The sequence below is a fragment of the Myripristis murdjan genome, chromosome 18 (assembly GCF_902150065.1).
Source record: "Myripristis murdjan chromosome 18, fMyrMur1.1, whole genome shotgun sequence".
Taxonomy (NCBI): Eukaryota; Metazoa; Chordata; class Actinopteri; order Holocentriformes; family Holocentridae; genus Myripristis; species Myripristis murdjan.
In genome coordinates this window covers 6,890,280-6,907,009 of record NC_043997.1, presented here as the reverse complement: position 1 = coordinate 6,907,009, position 16,730 = coordinate 6,890,280, and the positions used below count along the sequence as shown (strand labels likewise).

The window sequence follows — 16,730 nt, the reverse complement described above, 5'->3', positions numbered from 1 at the left end:
TTAAAGGATCCCATAATTATTCTGTCGTAAAAATCCTACGTGCAAGTCTTGACATGTCAGACAAAGCGTCCAAACCCCGTCCTCTGGCCGGATGAACCTGGAAGAAAAATAAAAAAGAAAGAAAAAAAAAGAAAAATATGTTGGAAAGTTGGAAAGTGGGTATCAGTTCAAGTTCAATCTGCTTCGGACTGGGGATTATGTTTCAAATCACTCCTGGATTAGCCTGCGTGACGTGAAGAAAAATCTGGCCTCATTACATGTTTCAAAGCTTTCCAAAAGGTAATGGTTTAACATTTTTAGTGCGGTTTGTGGTCCTTTTTACAAGAAATACAAATCTCTTTGAGCTCTGTGAGGGTTAGAGTGAACCTATTTTCAAACCCCCACAAAGACTCAAGTGCACCGCACACTCATGCACATGCACATGCATGCACTTTCAAAGGACTGCATAACTGGACACTATATAATCTGTATATTTAACCATGTACCCGTGCAGTAATTAATACCTGTTGGACTTCAAAACAATTCAACAGTGCAATATCCCTGTGTATATGAAGTGTGTAAAGGTATGCTTTTTTACATATGTTCAGCTTCTTATTTCTGTATTTATTGCTGTAATATTTCGTAGGATTAATGCACATATTGAGACTTGATGCACATGATCGACATACTTTTTTAAAAATTGCAAGGCACATATTTTTGTATTTTTGTATTTCTTTCTGTTTTCCTATAATTTGATTCTTCTCTTCATAATTGAGCAACTGCGGGATCACTAAAGTATTTCTGATTCTGGGCGGGAAATTATTTCAGCACTTAACCCCTCAGCAGACAAAAGATGGTTTTATCTCCCAAAATCCACCAATCCACATGAACAGCTCCAAACTGTCGTCCTCTGATGTGTCATGAACGTAGCATCAGCCTCAGCAAGAGGTGTGTGTGTGTGTGTGTGAGTGTGTGTGTGTGTGTGAGTGTGTGTGTGTGTGTGGGTGCACAACCTAAGCAGCATTAAGTCATTTATTTGTGTTGGAGGGTGCAGTCTCGTTTTACAGGTGCACAGGTGTGTGTGTTTGCTGCACAAGGGTTATAAAAGGGATTTGAATTCAAAATGCAAGGACCAAAACACAGATTAGATTATATGCTGCAGTCTGTGTTGCATAATCCAGGGTGGGCATTCACACAGGAGCATAAAATCATGTCTGAACATCTTTTCACTGATCCACATGTCCTGACTGCTTGTAAATGATTTAGGTCTCTGGAAACAAAACAGAAACGGCAATGACGATTTAAATTATTATTTTATTATTGTTATTATTATTTATTTTATTTTATTTATTTTTTTTTTATGTCTCAGCTGTCCTTTTAAATTCAGGCTGTTGAGGCGTGTTGCCACTCATGAGGAAAACGTCAACAAACTCCTAAACCTCGAGCTCCTATTGGTTGCTAGGGAGTTTGAAAATTCGACGGGGGCTATTCCTGTGTGCGCTCGTTTTATAGGACGGAGTTGCACGGTGGAACCTGATTTTCCAACATTCTCCGCTCACCTCATTCAAACTATCAAGATTACTCACTTAAATCATAACCTTTAACTCAAGTGTTTGCTTTTTAACGTTTACACCGGCGTGATATCGAGTATTTTGAGGTTTTTGATGCGCCCGGGCGGAGCTTGTCCACCACACAAACTCTCCTTAGCAACGCATCCGGAGCGACGCGCTGATTGGTCCGCCCGGGTCGAATTCCAGCCAATGGGAGCGAGGCGCAGGAGACTTTGAACGGCCTGTGTGAAACTCGCCTGACTTTTGTTTGGTCTCGACACAAGCGACAAACTACGGAGCTTTTTACCACAAATAAACACCTTTTATGAAGATTTTACCGCCTCTTCACCTTTATTATTTACTCAAACGGACAGGAGACGTAAATTACGGTAAGAAAAGCTTTCATGTGAGCGTTTTTTAACTCGATATTTCCAGGTTTCGCAGTGAGGAAACCGCACCCAGCAAAGCACAACAGCGTCACTAACTTGTATTTTAGCTCATTTCCACTTCATTTTTTCATCTTCTTGGTGGTAAATGTGCAAATTAAACGCTCAAGGAACACGAAGCCTTGTTGTTTTGTCTAAACGAAGACCCGCAAATTTGCTAAACGTTCATTTTCTTGTGCAGAAAGTGTCGCCGCTGCAAAAACGAGTGTTATTCAGAGGGATAAAGGAGTGAGCCATGCCTTTTCCGAGGGGAAAGAAGCCCACAGTGGCCGCCGGCAGCAAGATACCCAAGTTAAACAGCAAAGTGGCTGAGAAGCAGGTAAGAGCTGCATGCAGGGGGGTCATGCACGTTTCCCTGCAGGGAGCCGGCCGGCCCATTTAAACAGCCCGGCCTGTGTGAATCTGCAAAAATGCAAGCGACTGTCGGTTCACTCTGCACTTTTTGCACATGCACTGCATCTGCCAGGGGCTCTGCAGCTCCGTGAAACGTCTTAAAACGTCTGAAATTCAATGTAGTCAACCACAGACATTTAAAAAGTTATGAAATAGTCTTTAAATTTGAATATATGAGGTCTTCATTTGTTAGGTGATATCATTTATCCATCTGTAATTTTGTTTTTGTCCAAAATTGTCAGTCTCTTCTGCATGAAATTCAACGTTTCGGATGTTTACATCCCTCTAAACCTGCCACTGAACCTGATACTCGCTTCATACTGGCATGCTAACCTGTTGAGAGAATGCCTGTTGAAGATTACTCGCTTTATTCTTACTCTCATACACACAAAAAACAGATTATTTACCTTAGAGAGGGAGAGATGCACAAATATCCTTAGACCCACATGTTCCCAAAAAATCCTGATTTTGAGCAGCAGTAGACCTGACCTGGAAGAAACTGACCTCGACACAAGACCAAATACATCACACTTACCTTTACACTTACCTGCAGAGTTCATTTGAATGACAAAAAGATGATTTTTACAAAAAAAAAAAATAAATAAATTCTTTTGAAATTCACCTACAAGGCATTAAATTTAATACTTGTAGACACCCTGCTCTGTGCATAGTGTGTAAATGATGTAACAAATAGTATATCTCTTTCTATGGATTTCCTTCTAAATGCTTTTTCTTGTATTTGTGTGTTTGTATGTGTGTATGCAGCAGGAAGATGGCCCCCAGGTCAAGCGGTCGTCCTCCCCTCCTCACGGCGCTCCCAAGAAGAGGACGGCCTTTGTGGACATCACCAATGTAAGTCTGGTGCTGTATTTTATTTTAATTTTGAAATAACATCTTCATGGCCTTCGAGTCGTTCAGAGGAGAGAACGGTTTGATTTGCAAAAGAAAAGCTCATCCAACAGCTCAAGATTACTTGAGATAACTTTTTTTTAAATCTACCTGCCTCTGTAGCTGCTAAATTCACACATTCATCATCCACATGCAGTATTTTCAAACCCAGCCAAAGTTTTATAATGAATCAGAAAGCTTGGAACAGTTTTACCGGAGCAACCAGACTTTTCCAGCAGTGGGTTGGTGCTCGTTCACCACCTGGTGTTTTGGTTTAATGATTCCCCACTGAGTTAACAGTTTTTACTGGAGCCGCTGTTTTGGTGATACATATCACGGCACCACATTCACCAGTTATGTGCCGAGAAGACTGAACATAGTCTGAGCTGTGTCTCCTTCCTTCATTGTGGTAAAGCCAAGATGATGCACATGCAGGTTAAAAATCAGTTAATACCGGCTGAAACTCTGCAGTTGGTATTAACTCACACAAAAATCAAGTTGATCATAAAGCTCATGGCTCAAATCGTCTCTTCGTAACACCTTAACATTTCCATGTACTTCATACAGGAGTGTGTATTGATTCGGCTAAAAGCGAGGAAGTAAACTCAGTCATATAATATCTGGTTTTATGTTCTCTCCACTTTACTATCCAGTAGGACTGCGGTTCTCAAATGGGGGTACATTGGAGCACTGCAGGGGTTACATATAGGGGTATTTTAAATGTTAATTCAAAAATATCGTCCATGCAAAATTCTTAAAATAATTAGCCTATGCTGTAAGAAGTACAATAATAAAATGTAAATGAGTTTGATCGATCACATTTTACATTCGACAAAATCTCCTCAGTATCAGGTGGTTGTTTCAGACACCGATCGCGCTCTATTGGACCTCTTTATAGAGCCTTTTAGTTCTTTTTTTGAGAACCACTGCAGGAGGAAACTGGTGTTGCATTCAGCGATATGGGATCAAAGCTAAAATGAGATTTAAGAGAAGACAGAGATATTTAAGCCGTGTGAAACTATAAATAAGATAAATAAAGAGCTTTTCCCAGTGATGATAGCCACACAACAGGTTTTCCATCCCAACATGGAAACTGTTATCGCGAGGAAAACCTTGTGATGGAGATTTGTGTCGCTGCAGCAGCCAAGGGTCAAATATATATATATATATAAAAAAATGCTCTATGATACCCGAGTCTGCTGTAACGTAGCCCAGAATCTGCCAAATTTGGATCCTTGAATTCCACCAAACACCTTAAAAGTAACTGCCCACCCATTGAATTTGATGTTCATGTGTGTGTGGGAGGCCTTGGTTGTGTTTTGCTGGCAGCCTGAGTGAAGAAGAAGAAGAAAGAGTCATTTTATTGTGTCTTCACGCCTTTTTGCGTCTCTTGGCGGCAGGCGGTCAGCCAGTGTCTGTCCGACCGGCGAGACTCCGGGGAGTCCACTGTCGGGACCGTAAGTGGGACGCTGTGTGTGTCCAGACTGGGTGGTGGACACAGAGTGTGTGTGTGTGTGTGTGTGCATACACGAGAGAGAAAGTGAAAGAATGAGGTGCACAGTGTTGAGTGACAATCTGAATCTAACATCTGCCAAATCCTGGTAACATTTTCTTTCTTCAACCTTTTTTTTGTTTTGTTTTTGGCTTCTTTAAATTATTTTTACCCTGAAAGTTTGAAAAATGATGGCAAATTTTGATGGGACGTCAGTGGAGGCCAAGGGGATGACGTCAAATCTGACCAGCAGCTAAAAAACTCAAAATATTAAAGCCCCATACCAGTGACTTTTAATGTTTGGCCCTTTTACAACTATTTCCCTACATTTTACAAATAATGTGGGGTGCTAAAGATTTCATTACAGATAATCAAAATCCCTTGATTTTTTTATCAAATATGAATTTTTGGTTGAAAACAGCCGCCTTACAATGTTCTGCTTCTGCAGTGAACAAAGTCCTCAACATTCAGAAGCCACACAGCTGATAATTGGCTGTGGAAAGCCAAACGTTTCCCCTCTTTGGGACTATTTTCCCTGGCGGAGGAGGAGGAGGAAGGTATGTTTTAATTTGAAAAGCTCCTGAAAACACAACAGTGCTGCTGCTTTTAGGGAAACTAGTGTGGAGGACTTTATTATTGGTGGAAAACTGGAGTGAAGAAAGTCTGAAGCCTCTGAAAGTTCATTTTCATATCGCAGTGGAATGAATGGAAACCAGCGGATGGAGAGAAGGGAGGAAAAACGACATGGCAGCTCTAAAATAGCACTGCTGCCATCATGAGTCACATCATGAGGCTTTAATGTCAGATAAAACTCAGCAGGTATGAGCCTTAAAAAAAAAAAAAAACAAGCGAAAAATGCTTAATTATGTTTTGATGAGAAACAAATCTGCTTTTAACTCTCCTTATAATGGATTTCTCCCAGTGCCTCACACGAAGGACCCACTGATATAATTTTTTGAGGCCGATACCAACATGTGATCTCTCTCCACCCAGAACGGTCCATACCAACACCGACGCCAGTTTGCCTTTTTTGAATAATCGTAATAAAACGCAGCTGCAAAAACAGGTTCGGCCCGTCACACAGGCCCTCCTCGTCTGATCTGTGCTTTTGAAGAAAAGACCGCGTTAGTTTCACTCTGTTGACGTATAAAGTGACACTGACAAAGTAAAAAGGCCACATGATGTGCCAGTTTCACAATCAGCCAGTAAAAACATTATTGCACCAACATTTCTGATGATTGATGTCGGCTGATACCACAGTGTGTCCATGTTTTGGTCTTCCTCTGCCTGATTCATTACACAAAATATCACTGAAATGCAAAATGTTGATGATTATTTTGGCCGATGGGGGATAAAGTATCTTGGCAGCAGAGCCCGAGGAGATTATCTCTGTCCCCCTGTGAACAAATTAATGAGGCGTGTGTGTGTGTGTGTGTGTGTGTGTGTGTGTTGAAGCGCCGCCTCACCCCGGTGTGAACGCAGCGGTTTGCTCGTTCGGCTGCTGTCGCGCTCACACAAACGTCCCGGCGTGAAACAGGAGTTTTGACGCGCCGACGGCGTCGCCGCTTTAACCCCCAACCTGACCTCCCTCACGGCGCTGGAGGGGTGTGGAGCGGCTTTCCCAGAAGGCTCTGCGCCAACGGGGCGTTCAGCTGGATGTGAGCGGCGGCTCTGCAGAGGCTCGCCGTGCCGCCTGTTTCCTGGCTGCTGCTGAACACTGTGAACTCAATTTGGTTCAGGGTGGAAAATATGCAAATCGCAGGCTTTTGGGAAACCAGTTCTGCTGCGTTAAAGGAACACTCCACCCGTTTCTGCAAAATCCCCTTTTTCCTGACTTCCCCAGACTGAGGAAACATGTTGGACACCATTTCCACCTCTGTACGTCCAGTGGTTCGCTGCCAATGGGTAGCATTTTGTGTTAGCTTAGCATAAACACTGGAAGTCTATGGGAGTCGTTAGCCTATCTCTGTAAAAATGAACCTTACAGCAAATTCTCATTTTTTTCCTAAATTCCAACAAGTGTATTTCAAATCCACATGATCCTCTGTGTAAATCAGACAGCTTCAGAGTGGCTATAAGGTTTATTTTTGGCATTTTGACGGAGACAGGCTAACGACTCCCATAGACTTCAAGTCTTTATGCTAAGCTAACATGAAGTGCTGCCCACAGGAGCTGAACCGCTGGACATACAGAGGAGAAAATGGTGTCCAACATCTGGTCTCAGTCTGGGGAAGTCGGGAAAAGGTGATTTTGCCCAAAAAGTGTGCAGTATTCCTTTAAGCCCCTCAGAAACACAGAGTGATGTGAAATACTAAGCTTGTACTTTGGGATGGGGACGGATAACAAACTACTGCAGGGTCGAGTTCTTACTCCCGTTCATCTGAATGGAAATAACTCCTGCTTTCCTCACAGTTTGTCCTCAGCAGGGCTGTGCAGTCGACTGTGTGAAATCATCACCGTTTTAATTTCCAGATTTGCTAAATCACAGACTCACACAAAATTGGCCAAATGTAGTTTAATTTTATTCAGAGCGCCTGCCGGTGCTGATACGATCCAGAGGGTGCCATAAAAGTTTGTTCCCACAATCATCACAGTTAATAATCTGAATTACCATATCAAAAATAATCCAGATTGTGATTTTACCCACGATTGCCCAGCTCTCATTTCCATTGTGTGTGTGTTCTGCTTGCTGTAGCTCACAGGTGGCCATAAACAAGACATTGTGCTACATATCTGACTACATGGTGGTGTGCTGTTTTCCAGATGTGCCTCTGAGTGACACTTTGGATGTTTTTTTTTTTTCCCTCCGCAGGCCCACAAGGTGCAGATCAGCCTGCCGGGGAGGAAGAAGGAGCCGGCGAAGAAGACGCTGAAGAAGACCACCAGCTGCTCGGCGCTAGTGTCGGCCAAGAACCAGGCCAACCTCCAGAAGTAAAGCTCGTGTCCCGACGCCCTCCTCTCCGTCTCCGCTTTCCATCTTTTCTGCATTCGACCTGTCAGACTCTCTCTCTTTATCTCCCTCCACATCTCTTTCAAACGTCGTGGCTGCTTTTATAATTCGGTCCAGAGCTGCACGGTCGATCCGAATCGCAGCGTGGATCGATATCCAAATGGCAGCAGCTGCAGTGTTTTGATAAAGGAGTAAATGTGACCGTGTGCCTTTTACAAATTAAGTCTCACGAAGCCGCACAGACTCCCCGGTCTGCATGTCGTGTTCTCCAGACGTTAAAAAGAAACACGATGGTTTGGTCAGTCACACAATCCTCGTTTTACTAGTTTTTTTTTTTTTTCTCCCAGTCAAAATGAAAATCAGGATGCAGCCGTAAGCACACTGTGCAGCCCTAATCCAGTCAGCCTGCTCAGGTTCTTCCCATCAAATGAGTGAACCGTCGCATGGCCACCTATTGCCTACGCTGACCTTGACCTTGACCAATAAACTTTAAAGTTTATGTGTAAATCAATATTTTTTTTAAATCTATAACTTTATCAACACCTTTTTGACCTTTGACCGCACGACACTCAAATCTGTGACACTTTGTATGAGACCTGGAAAAGGTGATAATAATAACTTAAATATAGGAGCACAGTTTTTAACTTACCTCCAACTATGGCGGTCTTCAGGGGTCCTCTGAGTGATGCCATAAGATAAGATAAGATAAGATATTCCTTTATTAGTCCCACGGTGGGGAAATTTCACGTATTACAGCAGCAAAGTGGATAGCAAGATATGAAGCAAAATTTACATTATAAACAGTATAAACAGATAATAAATAGCAAAAAGCAATATAAACATTATAAACAAGGAATATAGAAAAACAAAATATAATAATATTTTAACATATTGTTAAATCAGTCAAACCAGTCTGCATATTAATGCAAGTGGCCTTAAATTTGCATAATAAAAAGATTCTGTATTTTGACTGCAACTGTCATGCATTCTGATTCCTTCACTTCATTAGAATCACGAGTGCCGCCTCTTTGCATCATTTTGTGTTGCCATGGAAACCTGTTTTAATACTAGGGTGGACAACTTGGACATGAATGTCCAGTATTCATTCCTCATGACAGTAAAATAGGTCATTCTAAGTTTTACTGCAGTAATTCTTCTCTAAATCATTAGAAAATGTGGTTAACACCCAGTCGTGCATGAAAAAAGAAAATACCGTGAAATACCGTGAAACCGATATAATTTTGAAAAATACCGTGATATACATTTTTGGTCATACCGCCCAGCACTAGGTTCCTTCCATCAAATGATGAGTCAGCAGTTTGCTAGAGCTGGTCTCAAGCAGTGACTTAACTGATTCTTACGGTTGAATGTTTGCGCGTTGGCGTCTCGTCGTAACTTCCTGCCTCCGTCCCTCCGCAGGTCGTCCTCGGTGAGCTCCGAGGGGACGGCGGCGGAGAAGGAGAGCCCCGAGGTGGAGAGCAAAGCCGGAGGTGAGAAGGAGGAGAAGAAGAAGGAGAAGGAGGAGCAGAAGGAGGCGGCGGCCCCAGTAGAGGAGCTGGAGGCCGCCGCTCCCCCTGCTGTCCGGGAGGTGCCACCACACCTGCAGAGGCAACAGGTAAGGAAAGTCGACCGCGTCAGACTTTGGATGTGTGACTAGAATTATTTATCTCATTTTTTTCTGTATGAGAGATACCTTTTATTTTGAAGGGATGAGGCGGATGAGAGAGGATGTTGAATGATTTGTGACGGTTTTATTGGTTGAGATTTTTTATTAACACCCACTAGTGCAGTCAGTGTTTAAGATATTTAAGAAGTAGAAGTCATGTAGAGAGTGGGGACTTTAATTTTATTTTTTTGTGACATCACCAAAATTAAAGATTTACCTCGCATGTAAAATATGTCCCGATGCAGACGTGCAGCACACTGAAGCTGCTGCAGGAGAAAAAAGAGTGAAACAACCTTTGGCTTGTAGAAACGGTTTCTCTCCGTCATGCTCGTCTTCTCTCGGCTCTTGTCTTCACCTCTCCCCCTCTCTCTCTCTCTCTCTCTCTCTCTCTCTCTCTCTCTCTCTCTCCCTCTCTCTCTCTCTCTCTCTCTCTCTCTCTCTCTCTCCCGGCAGATCCCAGTGGAGTTTGACATCGACTCGGAGCACTGGGACGACTGCTGCATGACTCCAGAGTACGCCAAGGACATCTTTGACTACCTCAAACAGAGAGAGGTGAGCTGAATTTAAAAAAAAGGAAATAAAAAAGGAAATAAAAAGGTGTCAGTAGCTGTGTTTATGTGGACTCTAATATCCCGCTAATACTCAGAATAACAGCTCATGTAGCCGCCTCAATCTGAAGAGACTGGAACCATCAATCAGGTTGAAAGGGGCTGCTGTAATCCTTTGATAATCCGTTCAATAGGAAAATATCAGCGCCTAATAAGCATGTAATCTCATAATCTGCTGGTTCCTGTCTGGTTGGAATGAATCTGAATAAGTCTGAAGGCTGCCTGTTACAAGAATAAAAGCCCAAAGCAGCAGCCAGGGTTCATTTGTACAGTCTGATGGATGACCTGAAGGGGGCGCCACCACTGGACAACATGACTTAACCTGGATTATATTTATATTTCCTGCAGATTAGACTCTCCCCAGCAGGTGGAGCCACTTTCCACATATAGATAGATAGATAGATAGATAAATAGATACTTTATTCATCCCGAAGGAAATTCACAGTTTTCAACAGTATCCACAGATTACAAGATTAAATAAATAAAAAATAAAGAATTAAAGATGACACTAGAGATCTAAGTACCCAATGTGCAAAAAACCGTGTGCACAGATGTGTACAATGTGCACAGATACAGTATAAACACATGATAAATAGCAGCAAGCAATATATACACTATAAACAAGGAATATATAAAAAATATCCCAAACAGTTAAAAGCTTTGGGGCGCGTAAACTCACTCATCTGATCACTTTATTCAGCCTCCATGAAGCTGGAATCTCTAATCTGAATAATTTCAGTCAGATTGAGGAAATGTTGCCCGTGTAACTTAAACTGTCGTTACCGAGACCAGAGCACGAGACGTTTTTAATCCCGCATGTTCATCTGAAAGAAACTCACAGCTCCTCCAGGATTCTGCAGTCGCATGACCACGGGGTTTTTTTTGTCTTCACGAGGGGCCTTGAACGCATCACAGGAAGCTGAACTCCAACACAACACACACACACACACACCCTGTGGGGAGAGAAAAAAAGAAAAGTGTGTGTGATGACTTGTTGTTCTGTGTCGTGCAGGAGAAGTTTGTCCTCGGCGACTACATGAGCCAGCAGCCCAGCCTCAACCCGGGCATGAGAGGCATCCTGGTCGACTGGCTGGTGGAAGTGCAGGTGTGTGTGTGTGTGTGTGTGTGTGTTCTTAATCTGCTTGAACTTAGAAAACATTCAAAGGGACTGTGTGTCATTTATTTGTACGGATAAAATGAGAACAGAGGGAAAACAAAACCTTTGCAGAGGAAATTTAAAAAACTCTGCAGGAAGCAAATTAATTAAAAAAAAAAAAAAAAAAAAAAGGCTCAGCGGGACGCCGGAAACAAAAACACAACCAAACAAACCAAGAGCTGCAATCTGAAGTTTGTTTGTGTCTCTCTCTGTGTGTGTGTGTGTGTGTGTGTGTGTGTGTGTGTGTGTGTGTGTATGTGTGTGTCCTCGTCCCGCAGGAGAACTTTGAGCTGAACCACGAGACGCTGTACCTGGCCGTGAAGATGACGGACCACTACCTGTCGCTGACGCCCGTCCACAGGGAGGCGCTGCAGCTCATCGGCTCCACGTGCATGCTCATCGCCTCCAAGTTTGAGGTGACGGCGCGCACGCACACACACACACACACACACAGCTTTAAAAAATCTTTTAAAAGTCACAGGTCAAAAAAAAAAAGGGACTTCAGAAATCATCAGATATTAATTAGAAGCCATATGTTTTTTTTAAAAATTTTTCCTCACCCCTTTCCCATGATCCTCCAGGAGCGCTGCCCGCCCTGCGTGGACGACTTCCTGTACATCTGCGACGACGCGTACAAGAGGGAGGAGCTTATCGCCATGGAGGCCGGCATCCTGCAGACGCTGGGCTTCGACATCAACATCCCCATCTCCTACCGCTTCCTCAGGCGCTACGCCAAGGTGTGTGTGTGTGTGTGTGTGTGCACGCTTAAGTGTCATGCCTGAAACATTTCTTATGCATTGGAAAAATGAATTTGAAGCTGCTGTAGATACTTTTTTTTTTTTTTTTTTTGTAAAATTGGTACCGAGATGATTAATCCACTAGTCAGCCCACAGAAAAGTAGATACTTTACATTTTTGGACGTGGAGTCAGGGTGAGCACATTACATGCTGTTCTGTCGTGTGTGTGTGTCTGTGTGTGCAGTGTGTGAACGCAGGCATGGACACGCTGACCCTGGCGCGCTACATCAGCGAGCTGAGCCTCCAGGAGATGGATCTGGTGGCGGAGCGCGGCTCGCTGCTCGCCTCGGCCTGCCTGCTGATCGCCCTCGTCACCAAGGACCTGGGAGGATGGGTGGGTGTCGCCTCCACGTCCGATCTGACCCCAGACCGAAAACGAAAACAAAAACTCCAAATCTTACCAAGATTATTTGTCTTATTTCTAGTCAAAATATCTCATTACACTTAAAATAAGACATGATCACCTCAGAAGTAACTTGTTTTTAGACAATTTTCACGTGAAAATTGTCTACAAAGGGTTGGGTATCGGTTGGGTTTTATCTGATACCGGTGCCTACTCGGTATTTTTTAAACGGTTCCGGCGCTTAAACGGTTCTCGAACCGGTACTTAAAAAAACGAAAACGCGCACACTTAGTCAAAAAACAATACCCTTTTATTTTCAGGGCCAAATTGAACACAATATTAGGCCTACTGTACTGACCCGCATAAAAGACGACCCTGATTTTAAGACGACCCCTCTTTTTCAAGACCCTTTTTTGAAAAATACTTTTTATATGGACAAAATCTTGTTTGAATAATATATTAGACAAGGGCGTTTTTTTTTTTCAGGGCTTTAAATAAACTCCATGTGTCGCCAGATGTTTCATTAACTTCGACGTGTTACGTACAACAACCGTACCAGGGGCCGGCACCGAAATTTTCGTTCTTATTCGGTCTCGTTACTACCATCTATGTCAGAACCGGTGCCCTGTTGGCACCGCGTTTCGGTACCCAACCCTACTTCTGAGGTGATCATGTCTTATTTTAAGTGTAATGAGATATTTTGACTAGAATTAAGACATTTTGACTTGAAATAAGACAAATAATCTTGGTAAGATTTTGAGTTTTTGCAGTTCACAGTCGAGTATTAAACAGTGAACCGACGCAGAACAGCAGGTTTCAATGGGCAGCCTGAAAGAGATTCGATCTAAAAGTCGACACGCGGCGTTCGTTCGCTCCGTTCTTCAGGTTTGAGATCTGAGTCGCTGTTTTGCCGAATCTCGTTCTTCTTATTTTTTTCCAGACCTCATCATCTTTTCCTCTATGATGCGGCTAAAAGCGTTTTTACGTGCTAAAAACAAACTACAGGGCAAAGAGACTGAGATTTTTTTTTTTTTTTTTTTTTTTTTTACTTATAGGAGTGTGCACAGCATTTTCAACCAACTTGCAGTTTGTAAGGAAAACCTTGAACACAGAAGGTAATAGATTTTCCTTGGAGAGGTCTGTTTTCAAGTGGATACGCTCAAAAATCAAAAAATTGGCCTCATCACAAAATCACAAAATGCAGGAAAAGTTGTTATTTTTTCTGTTCAGGGTTTTGTATTATGAGATTAGGTTGTTGTTACAAAATGATGTGAAAAGTTTGTAGGTTTTGGTGCATCCGGCCGCTTGGCTGCACGTTGAGGAGCCGCTGCGGTGTGTTCGCCGCCCTCAGCAGGTTTTCGTGCACAGCGGGTTTCCACGGCAGCGGGGGAGCGAGCGTGTGCCAGCGGAGCGAGAGAGTGAACTCCCTCCAGCTCTGCCGGCTCCTGGCTGCGGCGCCGGCAGCCTCTTTAGACGGGCTTGGATGTCGGTCAAGACACGGAGCGCCGTCTCGACTCTCTTTAGCGGGTTTTCGGCTGTTTGGGGGCCGGCGGCGTTGCTCGGCTGTCACGGAGCCAGACGGCGGCTCCTCGATGCTCCAGGCTTCACGTTCACACCCTGATCAAACTCAGCGTGCGTCCATTTTGCTCGCAGCGGCGTCCAAACCTCAGTTACAGTTACAGCAGCAGTTTGACAGATGATAAAACACGGAAAACAGTGCTGAGAACGAGCGGCGAAGCCAGGCGCCGACTCTCTCTGCTGAAGGTAAACTCACTGTGAAGGAAATGCAGAATGTGACCGGTGTCTCTGCCGCCTGCAGGCCCCCGTCCTGCAGTTCCACTCGGGCTACCAGACGTCCGATTTGGCCCCGGTGGTCAGGAAGCTGCACTCGATGCTGACGGCGCCTCCGGACAGCAAGCTCAGGGCCGTCAGGAGCAAATACTCCCACAAGTAAGAAAAAAAATCCTTTATGACTGACAGCTGGGCGTCTGCAGGTCCAGTTTGAACGTGTTAAAATGTCTCTGAAGCCCCTCTTTCTAATGATTAAGACACTTCCAGCTTTAAACATTTTATGTGATTTGATTTATGTGTCTGTTCTTTTTGTCAAAATGAGTCCCGCTCTTCTGCATTACATAAAACATTTCCTTTTCTTTTCTTTTTCTTTTTTTTTTTTTTTTTGAAAATTCTTTTGATTGAAATTTCCAGGCACTTAAGTCAAACAACAAAAGACATACCAACAACATACAGCACATATAATACAATATACAGAAAGCAAAATATAACCAATAAATAACTAAATAACTAATAAAATAAAATAAAACAATACAATAAATTACACACAAAAAACACACATACAAGAAAAAGAAAACAAAAGTACATAAAAATAAATAAAATATATATATTAAAAAAATTCTTTCAGCAAAAATCATCACACATCACCATCATTACCTGTGCAAAACCAGGAATAAATAAATTGTAAGGGGCTTGAGTAATAGGGAGTGCAATCCCTAACATTCAAAGAGTGGAACGATCAAAATATGACCGATATATGTCCCAGTATTCGTAAAATAGCTCAGGCTTCCCACATGCACTAAATTTGAGCTTCTCTAGATTAAGACAGCCCAGCAAATCTCTAATCCAGTGCCTATAGGAAGGTAGAGAAGTGAGCTTCCAGTTTTGTAAAATAATCCGTCTGGCTAAAAGAGTGGCATGTATCTGATCGGGCATGGGAAAGGGGGTAACCGACAGGTAAAATTCCAAACAGAGCTGTAGTAGGGCAGGGTTCAAATCTGTAGTTGAAGATTTCCGAAAAAGAATTAAAGATCCGTTCCCAGAAGTCTGTCAGTCCAGGACAAGTCCAAAATTGACATAAAACATTTTCTAAACTTCTCAGCCACTGGAGTGACACCAACAAACCCTGACAATGTCCTGATTAGATTCATAACATTACCTACATTACATAACCAACCATATTCTTTTAACTAAAATGAACCAGATGCTCAGCTCTTGACCCTCCTGTCACCTTCAGATTTACCAACATTTTTCATCAGTTGAAGTCGACGTGACTCCAGGAATTTAAACCTCCAGAAAATTATTATAATGTAAACTGTTACCCAAGTTTACAGTGGTGGGCAAAATTTTATTGTATTTTTATTCAGAAACAAATGTCATGTAAATACTTTATTTTTTACCGTGAAGTTTAATACAGTGAAGTTTAAAACTCACAATTAAAGTAAATGAAACAATTTCTGATTTTGAAAATTTCATATGGACTCAATTTATGACCATTTTACAAAAAGTGGTTAAGTGTCTTACCTGCCACTGGAAAGTCATGCAGAAACCAAAAACATGAAACACTTGTAATTTAAATATTTAGTGGAATATCGCTTCTGCTTAATGGCTTCTTTGAAAAGCACAGGGCCTGGACTCGATTTATCGTTGTCTTCCCCCCGACCCTAAAGAAAACCCATCCTCATGTTAAATTGTCCTAATTAAAGAGGAAAAGTCATTAAATATGAAGCGAAGAGAAAAAAAAATAGATGTTTATCATGTATTTAGAGGCGTTAAACATTGAACGGACTAATTAACCTTCGTTATTAACTGCAGTGATGATTTGAAGGAGAAAGACAATTTGTCTAAAAAAAATTCCTGTTAAAATTCATTTTCAAAAGGTTTCCGCCTGCCCACAAAATTGTATTCATTTGTATTTATTCATTTCATTATATTTTTAATAGTAAAAGTGGACACTCCTGTACTTGAAGAAGCGCTGTGAGGAATCGCCAAGGGCTGATTTTAACGAGGAAACTTTTAGCATACAACTGATTTTAACAAACAAACAAACAAAGTAATTGAATTACACTGCTGATGAGAACCATGTAGACTCAGTTCAGATGTCTTCAACCATCGACTCTACAAATTTGAATATCGCAACTTTTATTAAAAACGATTTACAGCATTTACACTGTATTTTTTGCCATTGTCCTTGCTAGTTTAAGTTAAAAAAAATTTTTTTTTCTTAGTTTCACATCGTTGTTTGTCTGGTTTTTGTCCGCAGGGTGTTTTTCGAGGTGGCGACGCTCCCGGTCGTGGACATCGACGCGCTGGAGAAAGCGTTAAATCAGTGAGAACGTGACAACGCAAACTCCCGGACGACAAAACCGAGCGAAGGAAAAAAAAAACCCAGTGTGAATTTTACTACCGAGAAGTTCCCTGTACATAATTTGTGAATATGTTAAATATTTATATCGATGTAGTCTCATCCCATGACGTTGTTGTTTTATATTATTGGAAATAAATATTTTGCAGATGTTCAGTTTCTAATTGAATATAAGGAAAAGTTGTTTTAAATAGGTTTGGCCAGTTTGTTGATAATGATATCAAGTATTGTTATTATTATTATTATTATTATTATTTTTCTTTTAAAAGTTTGTAATATGTAATTTTAGAATTGAGGATAAAAGAG

At 42.1% G+C, this 16,730-nt stretch overlaps 1 protein-coding gene across 1 annotated transcript; it reads left to right on the top strand.

Annotated features, from left to right (window-relative positions):
• The first annotated feature begins 1,757 nt into the window (after positions 1–1,757).
• On the top strand, positions 1,758–16,520 carry ccnb3 (cyclin B3). The gene is made up of 12 exons (XM_030075569.1): positions 1,758–1,918; positions 2,157–2,294; positions 3,134–3,220; positions 7,561–7,679; positions 9,118–9,313; positions 9,818–9,916; positions 10,985–11,077; positions 11,407–11,544; positions 11,710–11,865; positions 12,110–12,259; positions 14,088–14,218; positions 16,323–16,520. The coding sequence occupies exons 2-12, from the start codon at positions 2,211–2,213 to the stop codon at positions 16,390–16,392; spliced, it is 1,323 nt and encodes a 440-aa protein (XP_029931429.1). The 5' UTR covers positions 1,758–1,918; positions 2,157–2,210; the 3' UTR covers positions 16,393–16,520.
• Positions 16,521–16,730: the final 210 nt, after the last annotated feature.